The sequence below is a fragment of the Pelophylax lessonae genome (assembly GCF_965119305.1).
Source record: "Pelophylax lessonae genome assembly, chromosome: 2".
Classification (NCBI taxonomy): domain Eukaryota; kingdom Metazoa; phylum Chordata; class Amphibia; order Anura; family Ranidae; genus Pelophylax; species Pelophylax lessonae.
Window position 1 is genome coordinate 574,014,479 of NC_138769.1, and position 16,322 is coordinate 574,030,800.

At 47.7% G+C, this 16,322-nt stretch overlaps 1 protein-coding gene across 5 annotated transcripts in view; it reads right to left on the reverse strand.

Annotated features, from left to right (window-relative positions):
- The window catches only part of R3HDM2 (R3H domain containing 2), a 271,423-nt gene that overhangs the window by 19,873 nt on the left and 235,228 nt on the right, over window positions 1–16,322 (reverse strand). For all 5 annotated transcript variants that reach the window (XM_082246039.1, XM_082246041.1, XM_082246038.1 and 2 more), the window contains 2 exons: window positions 13,671–13,815; window positions 13,454–13,551 (listed from right to left, as the gene is read on the reverse strand). In XM_082246039.1, coding sequence (XP_082102165.1) covers window positions 13,454–13,551; window positions 13,671–13,815 — 243 coding nt within the window. The remainder of the gene's footprint in view (window positions 1–13,453; window positions 13,552–13,670; window positions 13,816–16,322) is intronic.

Genomic DNA, 16,322 nt, shown 5'->3' on the forward strand with positions numbered 1-16,322 from the left:
CGGTACCGGGACAATCACCCCTTGAAGGAACATGTCTTGTACAGCCCCAAACAGGGGTAAGCAGTCTGGGGACAGGCGCACATTGGAAGGAAAAAAACCTTGCCGGGGAACAAGAGCGAAACGCGAACTTGTAGCTGGAATAAAATGACTTTGTGGACCCACTTGTCTTGCACTCAGGAAGTCCACAGGTCCGGAAACCAGCAAAGACGTCCCCCCACCCCTGATACGGGTGAGGGCACACATTCAAGTAGAAGGAGCCTTGTCCATGGGTTTGGAGAAGCCCGATCTTGGCTTGCCAGACCAGGTTTGCTTGGATCCTCCAGAAGAGGCCCTGAAAGTCTTTGAGCCCTTGTCAGTCCACCCTGAAGGACGAAAAAATGGATTTTTGTAAAATCTTACCGTAAAATCCTTTTCTCTTAGCTCATCGACAGACGTAGTCCTCGGTGATACACCACCTTCGGGTTATGTTACCTCCGCAGGAGCAGGACTAGACAGGAAATTAAAAAGCTCTGGCCACACCCTAGGGGCAGTCCCAGAGGGTATATCCTCTCTCTCTCTGCCTCAGCAAATCAGTTATGTGAAAAAGCAGTGCTTAGAGAATTTAACCCAACCCAACTCCAAAACAGAGGGGCGGGGACTACGTCTGTCGATGAGCTAAGAGAAAAGGATTTTACGGTAAGATTTTACAAAAATCCATTTTTCTCTAGCGCTCATCGACAGACGTAGTCCTCGGTGATACACCACCTTCGGGACGTCCCAGAGCAGTATCACAACTGAGGGGTGGGAAAATGGAAATCAAAATCCCAATCTAGAAGGCCCAACCGGTGCCAACTAGAAGTTTACAATGCTCATCCTAAATGATGAGACTCAACAAAAAAATTTTTCAAACAGAAAAAAAAAACCCTCGAGGTAGACCACCGGTCTCCTCAAATTGCGGCCTGCAAAACCTTGCGGCCAAATGAGGCATCCGCCGATGCCGTCACATCAATTTTATAGAATTTAGTAAAGGTATGTACCGACGACCAAGTGGCCGCCTTACATACCTGGACCACTGACGCCTGATGGCGAAAGGCCCAGGAAGTACTGAGCGCTCGAGTGGAGTGCGCCCTAACAGGGAACGGAGGACTCTGGCCCTTAATAGAATAAGCCTGTACCACCGTTTGTCTAATCCATTTGGCAATGGTCGCGGCAGATGCAGGCAAACCCTTTCTGGGGCCATCCGTGATCACAAAAAGTGAATCCGTCTTACGGAATGATTCCGTAGCTTTCAGGTATACCCTGATTGCCCGAACCACATCCAAGGAATGCAACGCATGTTCCCGATGATGCTTGGGCTGAGGACACAAGGAAGGTAGTACAATATCTTCATTCAGATGAAAATCTGAAACCACCTTAGGAAGAAAAGATGGCTTAGGATGAAGTACTACCTTATCCCTATGAATCACTAGGTATGGGGACTGGCATGATAATGCAGCCAGTTCTGACACCCTGCGAGCAGAAGTAATAGCCACCAAGAAGACCACCTTCTGGGATAAAGTAAGCAAGGGAATCTCCCTGATGTTTTCAAAGGGAGGTTTCTGTAGAACCGACAAAACCAAATTAAGATCCCAGGGCGGTAAGGGCGCGCGGACTGGAGGAGCCAGGTGCCGCACCCCCTGGATGAAATTCCGCACCAAGGATTTGGTAGCTAAAGGTTTCTGAAAGAAGATTGCTAATGCTGAAACTTGACCCTTGATGGTGCTCAAGGCTAGCTTCTGCTCAACCCCTTGTTGCAAAAAGGCCAATATTCGAGACACCGAATAGGTACGTGGAGGAAATCCTAAAGATTCGCACCACGCAATATAAGTCTTCCATGTGTGATAATAGACTTTGCTGGAAGTCGCTTTCCTTGCTTTAATAAGGGTAGGAATGACAGAAGTAGACAAACCTCTGTCCTTCAGTACTTGGGTCTCAATGGCCAGGCCATTAAAACCAGCGACTGTAAAGCACGAAGGTAAATAGGTCCTTGAGACTACAGACACTCCCTGAGACGAAGTTCCCACGGAACGTCTGCGACTAACCTGTCCAAGTCGGCCAGGCCGGCTTGAAGAGGCCAGCCTAGAATTTCTAGGACCACTGGCGCTGATTGGATCTGAACCAGGCGTCCCTAGAGGTATCTGGCCCCGACCATCCGAGAAAGTCTGGTCGTTTTCTGTTCCCACACATTTATCAGATACCTGATAGTTATCAGGCAAGGTGATCTTTTCTGGTTGAACCTCAGGGACCGAAGTCACCCGACTAGAGGCTACTTGGCCTATCTGGTCAATCAGATCCGATTCCTGTGAGGTATCGGGACTAATCTTAGGAAAAGGTAAAGGAAAAGATCTATACAGGGAACGGTAACTACCGCTTCCTGTACTTAAATGTTGGAAGGGAAGAATCGCACCGGTAGTAGTGGTTGATGCTCGATCTAATGTCCTGAATACCGGTGAGAACGTCCCCCCACCCTGAAATTGGGTGGGGGCGCACCTTCAGGCTGTGTACTCCTTTACTTCGGGTTTGGCTGGGTTGGTCCTCTGCTTGTCCGACCAGCCCTTCTTGAACCCTCCTGGAGGAGTCTTGCCTTTCCCGGAAGTACCAGCCGGGCGTCCTTTATGGGCGGTAAAGAAAGGTCCTCGCTTATTGCGAGGTTCCTTAGCTTTTGCAGCCTGTGGCAAAAAAGTACTCTTGCCCCCGGTGGCATCCTTAATGATTTCATCTAGGTTGGCTCCAAATAGACGATTCCCCTGGAAAGGGAGATTGGTCAAAGTCTTTTTGGAACCTAGGTCAGCTGACCAGCATTTTAACCACAGCACACGTCTGAGGATCACTGCTAACTTAGATGCATGCCCTAACAAGGGAGTAGTGTCCAAGGCTGCGTCACAGATAAACCGTAGCCCTTGTATGATCTGTTCTATCAAATCAGATGTCTCCTGGGGAATATCTTTTCCCCTAAGATCTTGGCGTACCATCTTCGCCCATTCTGTAAGTGTCTGGGAAACTAGACCAATAACAATTACTGGTCTAAATGCTGACCCTATCAGAGAAAAGATAGTGCGGGACTCCGCTTCTATCTTTCGATCCACCGGATCCTTAAAGGACGAAGTGTCCTCCACTGGAATAACCGTGGCTTTATTCAGCCTGGAAATAGGCGGATCCACGACTGGTGGTACCGTCCATTTCTTAATGATGGATTCCTCAAACGGATAGCGTCTAGCAATACGCTTGGAAATAGTAAAGGTACGTTTAGAATGTTCCCATTCTCCTTTAATCTGATTTCCAAAACATTTAGGTACAGGAAAAGCCTTCGCCGTCTTGATGGGCTTATTAGTCCCAAAAGGCCTCTCTGTTTCAGTTGCCTCTGCCGGTAAAGCCTCAAGTTTTAAGGTTTCTTGCACTGCCACAACTAGTGCGTCCACCAATGCTTCTTCCTGAATTATAGCAGGAGAAGAAGCGTCCTCCTCACTGTCTGAGGGGGCTTTACCTGGGATAGCAACCCTTGCAGAGGAACCTGCAACTGCAGTGACCATCTCTGAATCAGAGTCAGAGGTGTCAGATAGTATAGGGGTAGGCGGGGGTCGCTTCCTTGACCCCCGTCCCTGACAGGCCGCCTCCACCCGAGCCACCATAGACTCCAAAATTGCTGTAAATGACTCTATACTCTGTACACCGGCGGGTCCCGAGGCCCCCTCGAGGGAAACAGGTGGGGGAATCTGTGTGGCAGGGTCCATAATAACTCCAGTTACTTCCTGGATGATATAATTCAAAGTAAAGAAAAAACTTTTTTTTTTTTTTTTTTTGACCCTCAGCGCCACAAAAAACCCCTTAGTGTTACCTGCTAGGGATCCCTATCGATCGAGAGAGAGAGAGATAGACCCCCAGGCTCACCACTTGATGTTCAGAGTTGAACTGCAACAGCTTACAGCGCTGTCTTAGACAAACAGGAAGTCTTTTGGCTGGCTGCCCAGGAAGAAAGGAGGCGGCTCCGCCCCTCTGTACGCCTTCCGGCGCCTCCCCCAAGCTCCACGAGGTGTAGAATCACCTAAAACATGGCCGCCCCCATGCTGGAGACACGAGGCTACGCCAAAATGGCGGCTCGTGCGATCCAGCAAAAAAAAAAAAAATGGCGGCGGCCTGTGCTGACTAGCGGTGTGCTGCAGGCACACAACACTCTCTCTGCATGGGGATATGGCGTGTTTGGCGGTACCGGCCCTGGCGGACCGCATGGCCGTTCGGGAGGCCTGCTATTAGCTGGAGATCTGACTTGGAAGGCAGTCTACATGTCCATGGCTTCTGACTGGTAGGTAGCTTATACTTAACCCATAAGATTCCCAGAATGCCACAGATTACATCTTTAAAACATGTATACAATAGATTGTTAGCTCCCAAACCAAGCCTCCTGGCTTTTGCACACATAAAATCACACTCAAAGTAGGAGGATTTGTGACATGTTATAGGATAGAAAGAAACTCTTTCTTACCATACAGAGAGGGGCCCGCGTTCACCACAAAAACCCGTCAGGGAAAACAGGGGGAACATACTACTCACCATACCGGAACCAGGCGGGCACCAACTCCTGACAGTACCCCTCTCCACCGGGGCGGGAGGGCTGTCGACCGATACAGACGCCGTGACTCATGGTCTTTGGCGTTTCAGCGAGACGTTTAACTCGCGGGTTCAGTCCTTTAATGGGACTTTGTCGCGGCCGACTCAGCGCGGAGCTATGGCCTGCACGCGCTCGTAGGCTGAACTGGGGTGACCACCGGATCTCAACATCCAGCCCGTCGCCCAGTTCAGCTTTCTTGCTTGAAGATCTCACAGGAACACTGGAGAAAAAAAGCTGTCCAAAAATCCTTTTAGAAAAAAATTTCTTGCCAGGACCTAAGATCCCAGCAAGGTATCTAGGTCCTTACTCCTAACTAGACAGAAAATAACTGATTTGCTGAGGCAGAGAGAGAGAGGATATACCCTCTGGGACTGCCCCTAGGGTGTGGCCAGAGCTTTTTAATTTCCTGTCTAGTCCTGCTCCTGCGGAGGTAACATAACCCGAAGGTGGTGTATCACCGAGGACTACGTCTGTCGATGAGCGCTAGAGAAAAATGGCTTACGAGCTGAGAAGGAAGGCCCGCGTCTACGATGAGGTTTCTTGTCCTTATCAGCCTGCGGAAGAAAAGTACTCTTCCCCCCCTGTGAGACCTTTAATGATGTCATCCAGGGTAGCTCCAAACAGGAGATCTCCTTGAAAAGGAAGATTAGTCAAGGCCTTTTTTGAAGTCTGATCCGCAGACCAGCATGTGAGCCAAAAGACACGCCATAGAACCACTGCCAAAACAGAGAGGTGAGCCTTTAGGGGAGCTGCATCCAAAGAGGGATTCACAGATAAACTGCAGCCCCTGGACAAGCTGGTCTACCAGCTCGGCAAAGGGGAGCTGTTCTCCCCTCCAGGTCACGGTGTAGGAGCTTAGCTCATTCTGTCAGATTTTGCGACACTAGGACAATGGTGAATACCAACCTCATTGTCGAACCAGCCAGAGTGCACATAATGCGGCCCACAGCTTCTGCTTTCTGAGCAGCCGGATCCTTTAAGGCCGGGGAGACTCTTCAACCAGAATCATGGTTGCCTTGTTCAATCTGGAAACCGGAGGGTCCACCACCGGGTGAAACAGTCCACTTCTTAAGAAGGGACTCCTCAAAGGTTAACACCTAGTAAAGCGCTTCGGGACCCTACAGGAAAGCTTTGGTCTTCCCCACTCTTTAGCGACAATTCTGTCAAAATAGGCAGAGAAAGGGAACGCCTTTGCCGCTCTGGATGGCTTGTGAGTACCAAAGGGCCTGCGTCTCCATCCCAGCTTCATCCCTCCATCTTCAGGGTTTCACGCAGAGATACCATCAGTGCATCCACCAGTGCCTTTTCATGCTTGGTCGCAGACATGGAGGAATCACTCTGAAGATTCCAGGCGCATGGTTGCAGACCCCAGCAGGGTGACCCACGTCCGGGGCGGCCGAATCAGATTCAGGATCTGAGGAGACAGATGGGGAAGGCGGGGGCGCTTTTTGCTAGCCTGTCGCCCGCAAAACACCACCAGGGACACAAGGGACTCCAGGACCACCAACAGTGCAATGATGGATGGTTGGGACCCAGAGGGCCCCATAGCCTTAGAGAAGGGATCAGGTGGGGAAATGTGCTCCAAAGACTCCATGAGTTACCAGGGGGACCTCACAAAAAGTGTAAAACACTGCTAGGGGACAACCCTCACCGCACTGGCAGTACCACCCAATCGCCAGACAAAAAGGACAAAGCAATCCTCAGAGAGGGAGAGGACCCCGCCAGACTCACTACCCACAGAAACAGGCACCTGCACCCACCAGGAGAATCTCAGACATCCCAAGTATTTAAGCTGTGGTTCCCTGACACCTGCAAGTGCAGCGTAATATCCCAGGTGTCAGCTGTCAGAATGGAGCTGATGCTTTCTGTATAGTTCCGGCTCCATCCTGTCACAGATGGAGTGATATCAAATGCACTCCGACTGTAAGAGGAGAGATACAGGAAGCATCGGCTCTGCGTGCTTCCTCCAACGCCACTCCTCACACTCTATTGATGTGTCTCAGAGGAGCTAGTATTTCCCACCCGCTTCAAATCACTGAAGTGGTCATGGTGGTTAGAGTGTTCCATTAATATCTCTCAGAAGTAGTAAACATCTGTATACTGATTCCATTTCATTTCATCACCCTCTAGTTGTGTTAAATTGGTGGGGGAGGAGTGCCACCTCCCTTAAATTTGTTTTTACAGGTTGGGATGTCTGGAATCTGCACTACATATGTGGCGATCAGGAAGTAAAATGATCCTGAGTCAGCACCAGGGAATGAGGAGGGGCTCTCCCTGCCAAAATCGCCGCCCACAGGGCTCCACTGTCTTGGCCACTTCTATTTCCAATGGCAAACCACAACAAAATAGACCGAACTACACAAACATGGCCACCGTGTATAGAAACACACAGGCTACAACAAAACGGCGGCCCCACGAGGCTTACATGGACCCATGAGGGAGACCAGGCCTCAAGGACAGACCCAGGCAGGACGGGGGGCCCTGGCAGGAGCCCCAGCCAGGTACAACCCCCCTCCCCCTCACAGTTGATCGTCAGGTCGGCAGGGTAGCCCCCCCCGGCCGCCTTCCCCAGTTAGGGCCCTGCCCCTATCCCAGTAATGTGGGGGGGGGGGGGGCAGGATGAGGGACTTGGCAAGGAGGGTGCCTGGGAAGGAAGGGAACCCGGGGGGCTGACCGTCCCAAGGAGGGGCTTACATCCACCCCAAAATCCTCCAGGGAGAGAGAGGGACAGGACACAGCTGCTCACTATACCAGGAACCAGGCGGGCACCGTTCCAGACAGAACCCCTTGCATTCTAAATGGGGGGGCTATCGGCCAGGAGTGACGGTGCGACTCGGGCTGAGAGCCAGTTGTATGCGACCTCACGAGGCATTTGAAGCGGAGTTCCGCCTCCCCCTCCATAAATTAAAAGTCAGCAGCTACACATACTGTAGCTGCTGACTTTTAATATTAGGAAACTTACCTGTCCTGGAGTCCAACGATGTCGGCACTGCAGCCAATGTATCCTTTAGCTGTCGGGTGCTGCTGCCGCCGCCATTGCCAGTAAGGGAACCCAGCAGTGAAGCCTTGCGGCTTCACGGGCGGGTCGCTACTGTGCATGCGTGAAGCGCGCTGTGCAATCTTACTGGCTCGGCGGCGGAGGAAAGGGCCGAACTTCCGAGGGATGGCACAGCGGTGCCGTATCCCGGAAGTGGGGAAGGGTACCTGTCAAAAACAGGTACATACTACCCTCTGAAAGGTGCCAAATGTGGCACCAGAGGGGGGAAACAAAAGAGCGGAAGTTCCACTTTTGGGTGGAACTCCGCTTTAACTCGCAGGCCAGCCCCTATCCAGTGGGGCTATGTCGCAGCGGACATAGCACGGAGCTGAGGTCTGCACACACTCTCAGTCCGGCAGTTGATTGTAGATCTCACAGGAAAAATCCAGGAGAAAATAATTTATATCGAAAAAGAAAAAATTTGCCAGGGCCAGAGATCCCAGCAATGAACTAGGTCCTTACTCCTGACTAGGCAGAAAAAAACTACCTATAGCAGGAAGAGGGAGTATACTCCCTGGGACTGCCCATAGTCGTAGCCAGATTCTTTTTCTGCCTAGTGTCCTACTCCTGTACGGGGCAGTATACCCAATGGTTATGAAGATCAGGAGCTGTGTCTGTCAATGAATGAAAGAGAAATACATTTGTAAGTGCCCAACACTCAAAGCAAGCAAAAAGAACTAACATGGCACTAAATTTCAGCTCCAAACATATACAGGCAGTCCCGGAGTTACAAACATCTAACTTACATACGACTCATACTTACAGTGGGAGAAAAAGGAAGTGGGAGGAAATCTACCCCAAGGAAGGGAAATTCACTCCTTTAAAGATTTCTCATGGGAAAAAGGTGTCTACACTGAAGCTTTATCACCAATCCTTGTTTCCACGGCAACCCCAAATTTTTAAAATCCAATTGTTACAGGGAAAGAAAGTGAAATCCTCTGAACAGGGGCATAGATAGCAAAACAAACATTACAGGGGTGTTAACCCTTCCCTATGCTATCCAAAAAACGCAAAAAAAATTTTTGGGCTGGTGATAAAAAAAATTTACTTGTTCCAACTTACATATAAATTCAACTTAAGAACTCGGGGACTGCCTGTACCTATATAAAGTGTGACAAACAATGCACTATACTACACAAAGGTAAAGTGATTGTAAGGTCTCTTTTTTTTATTTTTTTTATTAAACAGGTTATACTTACCTCCTATGTGCAGTTGGTTTTGCACAGGGCAGCCTGGATCCTCCTCCTCTCGGGTACCTCTTTGCTGATTCTAGCCCCTCCCTCCTGTTGAGTGCCCCCACAGTAAGCAGCTTGCTATGAGGGCACCCGAGCCAAGCTGCAGCTGCGTGTAACTATTAAGACACGGAGCTGTGGTTTGGCCCTGCCCCCTTTCTCTCCTGATTGGCTTTAAATGACAGTCGCAGGAGCCAATGGCACTGCAGCTGTGTCTCCGCCAATAAGGAGGGAAAATCCTGGACAGCCAAGGGATTCGTGGACATTGCTGGACAGAGATCGGACACAAGTACGTATTAAAGGGTGCTGGGGAGGCTGCGTCACACAGAAGGCTTTTTTATTTTAATGCATAGCAAAAACCTTCTAACTTATCAACTCCTTCAATTTTGTATGACTGTCCTGGATGGTGCCCTGGATTTTCCTGGAGTGAAATTCTCCATCCTTGCACCAAAGTATGCAATTTACGTACAGTGGTAGACTTTGCAAGAAGTCTACTTACTAGCTTTTAGCATTGGGGGGGAATCACTTATTTGGTAATTTTTCAGTCAGCCATGCCCTTAAAGCCAGTGAGGTAAATCTGTCCTCGAGACAGAAGAGCTGGACAATCTGGAAGAGCGCAAACAACATTTGCCAGGAGTCTTTTCAGATCAGAGTACCTCCACCTGGACCATTCCTGAAACTATAAGGACTACCAGAAGTCCTCTATTCCAATCCGGAGAAACAGAAAAGGAGTTTTGAGGAGGAAATTAGTAGACCAGGGAGTACTAATGCCACAGAGCCACCAAAACATCCATCCATATTTTCATTAGATGATCCCTGTACCTACAGAATAAACCTGTCCAGTTTGTTAATGTCCACAAGCCACACACCGATGTTGACTTCTCCACGTGCCAATATTCAAACACAAATCGCATGACAGAATACAAAGCTTTCCTGCCCAGGGACTCCCCCCTTCTTGATGGGTTTCAAAATTGGCTTAGTTATGTTATGAGGACTACAGTCGTTAGGACCAAACCAAATGTTGCAAAACGTGTCATGGATGCTTCCTGGCACTTTTTATGCTGTCATGCCATTTGTGGACGAGTAAAGGCACATTGATAAGTTGAGATAGGTTTTCAGCTTATTTATATTGGCGTTTCTGGATCGTGAGCACAGACAGACTCCTGTGCTGGCACCAGAGTGTCTGGAGCAGAAGGGAGACTAAGGTCTGGAGCAGTGCTGTCCAGTTTGTTGTTGAACCTGAAGATGAGGCGGTCCACATCCAATGTCCTCCAGCTGTGACACAGGTTTTGGAACTCCTCCGGGTATAGGCACCACTAAATCATCCAAAGCTCCAAGATATTGGTCGGGAAACAAGGTTCCTCCAATGTTCAAGTCCCCAGAATTCCACTCCAGTCTAAAAGGATGAAATCTACCTTAAAGGATCTTCCAGAAGACCAAGAATAAAGGGCTTTCCAAAATTCAGAGCAGAATTTATGAGCCACCAAGCCTGGGACAACCTGGTCTTCAGAGTCAGATGAATTGATCTGTCCAAAGATTGGACTGACCTGTTGCAAGGCGACAGGATGGCTTAAATTGAAACTGGGAAAATATCTATCACATCCTTTAGGACCCTCATGTAGAAGTGAACTGAAACACTACCCAATCTGGGAGCTAGGAGATTGAAGTTTCTCCCAGGGAAGAAAAATTCTGGCATGAGCTTCATCTAGAATGAGACCCAGAAATTCCAAGTGATGAGTCAGTTCCTGCACTGAATTTCTGTAGGTTCAAGATCCAGCTTAACCTCTGCAATGTCTGGAAAGGCAAGGCTACTTTGTCTGCCAGATCCCACCCTCAATGTTCCCTAAGCAGAAGGTCATTTAGATATTCCACAATTGGAACTCCCTAAGAGCATAGCAAAGCTACCTCAGGAGCCAGCAGTTTGATGAATACCCAAGGTGCAGAGGACAGGTCGAATGGCAGGGCAACAAAGGGGAAGTGCAGAGGATGCAAAGCAAAGGAAGAGCTTATGTGTTGGAAAACAGAGACATGCAAGTATGCGAGGTGTCCACAGAGGCCAGAAAGTCTCCCTGACGAAGGGAAGCTATGACCGACTTGATGAATTCCATTCTGAAATATTGGACCCAAATTAAGACATTTAAGAGTTTTGAAATCTAAGATGAGGCAAATACCCCCTTTTGGTTTGGGGAATGAACAAATCAGACTATAAACCCAAAACTACAGGAACTGGGGTAATCATAAAATTTCAGAAAGCATGTTACACTTGAATGGAGATGTGCTAATCTGTGTGATAAATGCAGGTAGATTCAAAGTAATGAAACAAGGGGAAGGGAGTTGGGAGTGAAATTCTAGTTCGCAGACCCTGGAAACCACTTCCTTTTGCAACCAGCCAATGCAGATGCTGGTTGCACAAAGTCCACATAGGTTAAGACAGGCTCCCCACTTTGTAAAGTGGTCCCCCCCCCCCTCATGCTGCAAGAGACTTATCAGGTGGTCTAATGGACTTGGAAAGCAAGGGTTTAAGGGCAGAATGTAACCCACATTTAGGTTTGGCTCTGGAAGTTGGAGCCCGGGAGTAACAAAAGGCATTCTTGTTGGATTCTGAGGAGTGAGCCTTCCTAGGCTGGGACTAAGAATTCTTTGCCCTCAGTGACATCCTTGATGAGGGTATTCACAGAGCTTCTAAAGAGGTGCTGTCCCTCTAAGGGCTTGCGGACTCCACACACTGGGAACAGACTGACAGGATGTAACCTCACTTATGCCTTCATTCCCTCCTCTGAAGTACGCAATACCTCCATTTTTCTACTGTAGGGATTATTGGGCTGTGTACCCAGACAAATTGATGATTGGCCCTATCTGCTCCCCTGTGTCCGTCCCCCAGACTGGTACGCTTGGGGATTGGAAGGACGCTGTTCTCAAGAATATTGTCTGTACAGCCACACCCCCCACAGTCCTAAAGAACCTTTGTGTGAAACGCGTTGACCGGTGATAAGACGAGAACCTTTTATCTGTGCAATCGCGATATGTGTCAATTTAATTTTCTGGTATACATTTTATATGCAAGCTGTACACGACATATATTGTAAGGAGATTCTTATCTCCTGTGTGTTCTCTTTTTGTGTGAGCTGAGCCCCAATTGCGGCCTCTCTCCTCTTTTATAAAGATAGGTTTTAAATGATTGTTTAATAAACTACATTTTATGGAAAAATTACTGTTGATGCGTGTCTCATGTTGTGTCCTTAAAGTCCACACAGATACAGGGTTTCATGTGAATACCTGTCCATTGTTTTTTTTTCTTCCTTTGTAGGATCATCCATTAAAGAATTAACGTCACAGTCTTAGTGGTAGAGGACTCAGAGGTTGCTAAGGCTGCAGGCAGATCAGATCATGATACGGCAAGGGAACTTGTGGAAGTAGGCTTACGGCCTCTATGGTTAGAGTCAGCAATCAACTGCTCTACTTGACCCATATAAATCCTGCCTAACTGTACTAAATTTTACAGAGAAAGGGCCACCCGATAAAGCGAAGGACGGACTAAGAATGGCACAGATTCTAGCAAAGGTGAAAATTCTAAGTCATTGGTGTCAAGCACCTCAGGGGACACACTGCTGGCAGCAGTTAGTGAAGTATGAGCTAGAGGGACATGGTACAGAGGAACTGTCTGCCTTGTGTCTAGAACCAGGCATGTTGGTGTGCAAGGTTGAATGCAACGTTTCCTGGGTACAAAGCTAGACCGCATGTACTTAAGAGACTGGGGTCAGGTGGCTAAAAGTGACCAGGTCACCATAGGTGGCAAGCAGAAACAAAGAAGTCAGTTACATGTGTCATCTGCTGTCAGCAGCAAGATGGGTTTTCTCAAGGCCAAATAGCAGGAAAGAGCATAGATCTCACAAAACATTCCACCCAGTGGTTAAAATCAGCACTCACTCCCTCAGCGTTAACCCCTCCTGCAGTCAAACCAGTGGAAAAGGGGCTTTTTAACTGCCTAGTGGTCTCCTCGGTACATCTTTAGAGACAGGGTTACACCTGGAGCTCTGCCATGGCTCTGGACCCAGGTGGTGCTCTGTAGCCAACTTTCACAGTACACCCAGATTTGGAAAGCGCCTTGATGCACAGCCCAATGCAGGAAAGTCAAATTCCGGCTAGCTCTGCAATCAGTCTAAAGGGGTTCGGGTATGGCGCTTAGGACAGGCCAACTTGGATAGCTGCATATAGAGACCAGCTTAGCAGCAATGTAGAAATAATCCTGATTGAAATAAAAACAAACCTTGGCTAACAAAGAACATAGACTTTTCTCAAGTGCAGAGACACTAACAATGCAATCATTATCCAATCATAAAATAAAATGTGTTTAGCATGATAAAAAAAAAAAAACGTTAAGTGTCTGCATGATGACAGTTACACTTGTTTCTCAGCACTCTCTCAAATATTGCTGCAGTTGAAAAGATAAGTGTTTCCACAGGTGCACTTTAAAAACCAGATTAAAAAAAAAAAAAAGAAGACGTTATGCAAGTACGAATGCACCTTAAAGCTACATTTCCCATACTAATCAAACTGTACCAGTTGTGCAGAATAGGGGGGCTGGCTGTGCAGAATCGGGGGACAAACGGAAAGGTTGTACTGCAGTGGTTGTCCAAGCAAAGAATACCGAGCATCGCCTAAAAAAATAATAAAAGAAAACAGAAAAATGAACAAGCATATAATACACATGCAAACAGTATTTTTTTTACATATATGTTGGTCACAATACAGTTAAGGTGACAGTTATGAAATATACCTTGTGAAGGTCCAACAGGTCGGTTAAACTGAGGAATGACAGATAGTGGTGAAAGTCCAGTGCAGACACTGTTCATGTTAGAGCCCGGAGAAGGCGTTGGTGACTGTGCTGGCGATGTAATAGGGCTGTTCATAAGATTACTGGCCTGATAAAAAAATAATTCATGTATATTACCATGTTTCTATTTTTAACACTGGCTATAGTAATTAAAGAAGTCTTAAAGTGATTGATTTTTTTAAAAAACAGAAAACAAACATGCTATACTTACCTGTTGGATTTGCACAGAGCAGCCTGGATCCTCCTCTTCTCGAGTCTCTCTTCACTGCTACTGGCCCCTCCCTCCTGTTGAGTGCCCCCACAGTAAGGAGCTTGCTATTAGAGAGCTGCAGCTCCATGCGTCCATTCAGACACAAAGCTGTCGTTCTGCCCCGCCCCCTCTCTCTCCTGATTGGCTGACTTTAACAGCCACAGGAGCCAACGGCATCGTGGCTGTGTCGCAGCCAATCAGAAGTGAAAGTCCCGGACGGCCAAGGGACTCATGGACATTGCTGGACAAAGAGGGGTCTCAGGTAAGTATTAGGGGTGCTGCTACACACACGGCTTTTTTTCCTAATGCATTAAGATGTAAAGGCAGAATGTTTTTTAATTCCTTTCAGGCATTGATAGACCTAAAATTACTGCTACCTGATTTAGGAAAACACTTTGGTCTGAACAGCACCCCAACCAGCTAAAAGCGGAGATCCACTCAAAGGTGGAACTTCCGCTAATTTGCTTCCTCCCCCCTCCGGTGCCACATTTGGCACCTTTCGGGGGGGGGGGGGGGAGGGGGTACCTGTTTTTGACAGGTACTCTTCCCCACTCCCGAAAGAGACGGCACTGTCGCTCGGAAGTTTGGCCTCATCCTCCTTCCCCTGCTGCCGAGCCAATCCGAATGTGCAGCGCGCTTCGCGCATGCGCAGTAGGGACTTGCCCCTAAAGCCTCAAGGCTTCACTGCCGAGTTCCCTTACTGGCCCCTAAAGCCTCAAGGCTTCACTGCCGAGTTCCCTTACTGGCTATGGCGGCGGCAGCACCTGACAGCCGATGGAAACATTGGCTGCGGTGCCAACATCGCTTGACTCCAGGACAGATAAGTTTCCTAATATTAAAAGTCAGCAGCTACAGTATGTGTAACTGCTGACTTAATTTTTAACCCCAGTAAACCTTTTACAAACCACAACATATGTACACATATATACACATATTGCGGTCGTAAGTGGTTAATACATTTGTGTAGGATTTCCTTTTTTCACAATCCAACAATATTTCAACAAGAATACCAAGCTTCTGACAAAATTAGCACTACAACATGACTTAGTAGAGTCACACTATCAGCACCCATGCAGGCAGGCACCATTGTAAAAGGATCTATTCTACACCCAGATATAAATATCTCAATAATTCATTTCGAGCTGAGCAACTACTGGCCAGAGATTAATCGAATTAATAGGACAATTGTGGCCATCATATAAATAAGTATTCAAGCCAAAGCATCAGCATGTTAAATAGTAGCCAGGCAGCTTAACGACTTCAGCTCAGATGTACCACGTACATCCACAGAGTGAATGGTTAAAAGCAAGCTGATGGCTGCTACTGTTCTCAGTTTTTAAAGCCGCCTCCTGGCTTCCAACTAAAAGTGGGTAACGTAGTTTTATACGATATCACAGGCACATGCAATATTAAGTATGTAATGTTTAATTAACCACTTAAGCCCCGGAGGATTTGGCTGCTAAAAGACCAGGGGGTATTTTGCGATTCGGCACTGCGTGACTTTAATGGACAACTGCGCGGTCGTGCGACGCTGTACCTAAACGAATTTGACGTCCTTTTTTTCCCACAAACAGAGCTTTCTTTTGCTGGTATTTGATCACCTGTGCGATTTTTTGATCATGCGCTATAAACAAAAAAAGAGCGTCAATTTTGCAAAAATAACAATATTTTTCACATTTTTTTATATGAAATTCCCCCCAAAAAAAAAAAAAAAGTAAAAATTAAAAATTTTTTAACATTTTTGGCCAATTTGTTTTATGCTACCTAGGTTTGGTAAAAAAAAAAAAAAAGGCAAAAAGCGTATTTTGATTGGTTTTCGCAAAAGTTATCGCGTTTACTAACAAAGGGATTGTCATTTTTGTTGTTTTTTTTTAACGTGTAATGGCGGCGATCTGCGATTTTTTTTGCGGTACTGCGACATTGGGGCGGACAGATCGGACCCTTGACTGACATTTTTGACACTTTTGGGGTTACCAGTGACATTTCTACAGTAATCAGTGCTATACATATGCACTATTGCTGTAATATTACACTGGCAGTGAAGGGGTTAACTTTATTTGAGAGGGAGGGGCTGTGTGTGTCCCTAGGGGCGTGATTCTAACTGTGATTGGCTGTGGCTAGAGCTGTAGGAACAATGATCAACGGTCCTACATAGTAGAACCGTATGATCAGTGTTTCTACACAGGGGAGAATGACAGGCGGCTTGTTTACACAGCCTGCCTGCCTTTCTCCCTCTCCCCCGACGATCGCAGAGTGACCGGGCGGGAGCGCACCGCCGGCGGTGCGCGCTCGCTCCCCAGAGCCTCACAGGCTAGTGATGTACCGATACGTCACTCTGCCTGTGA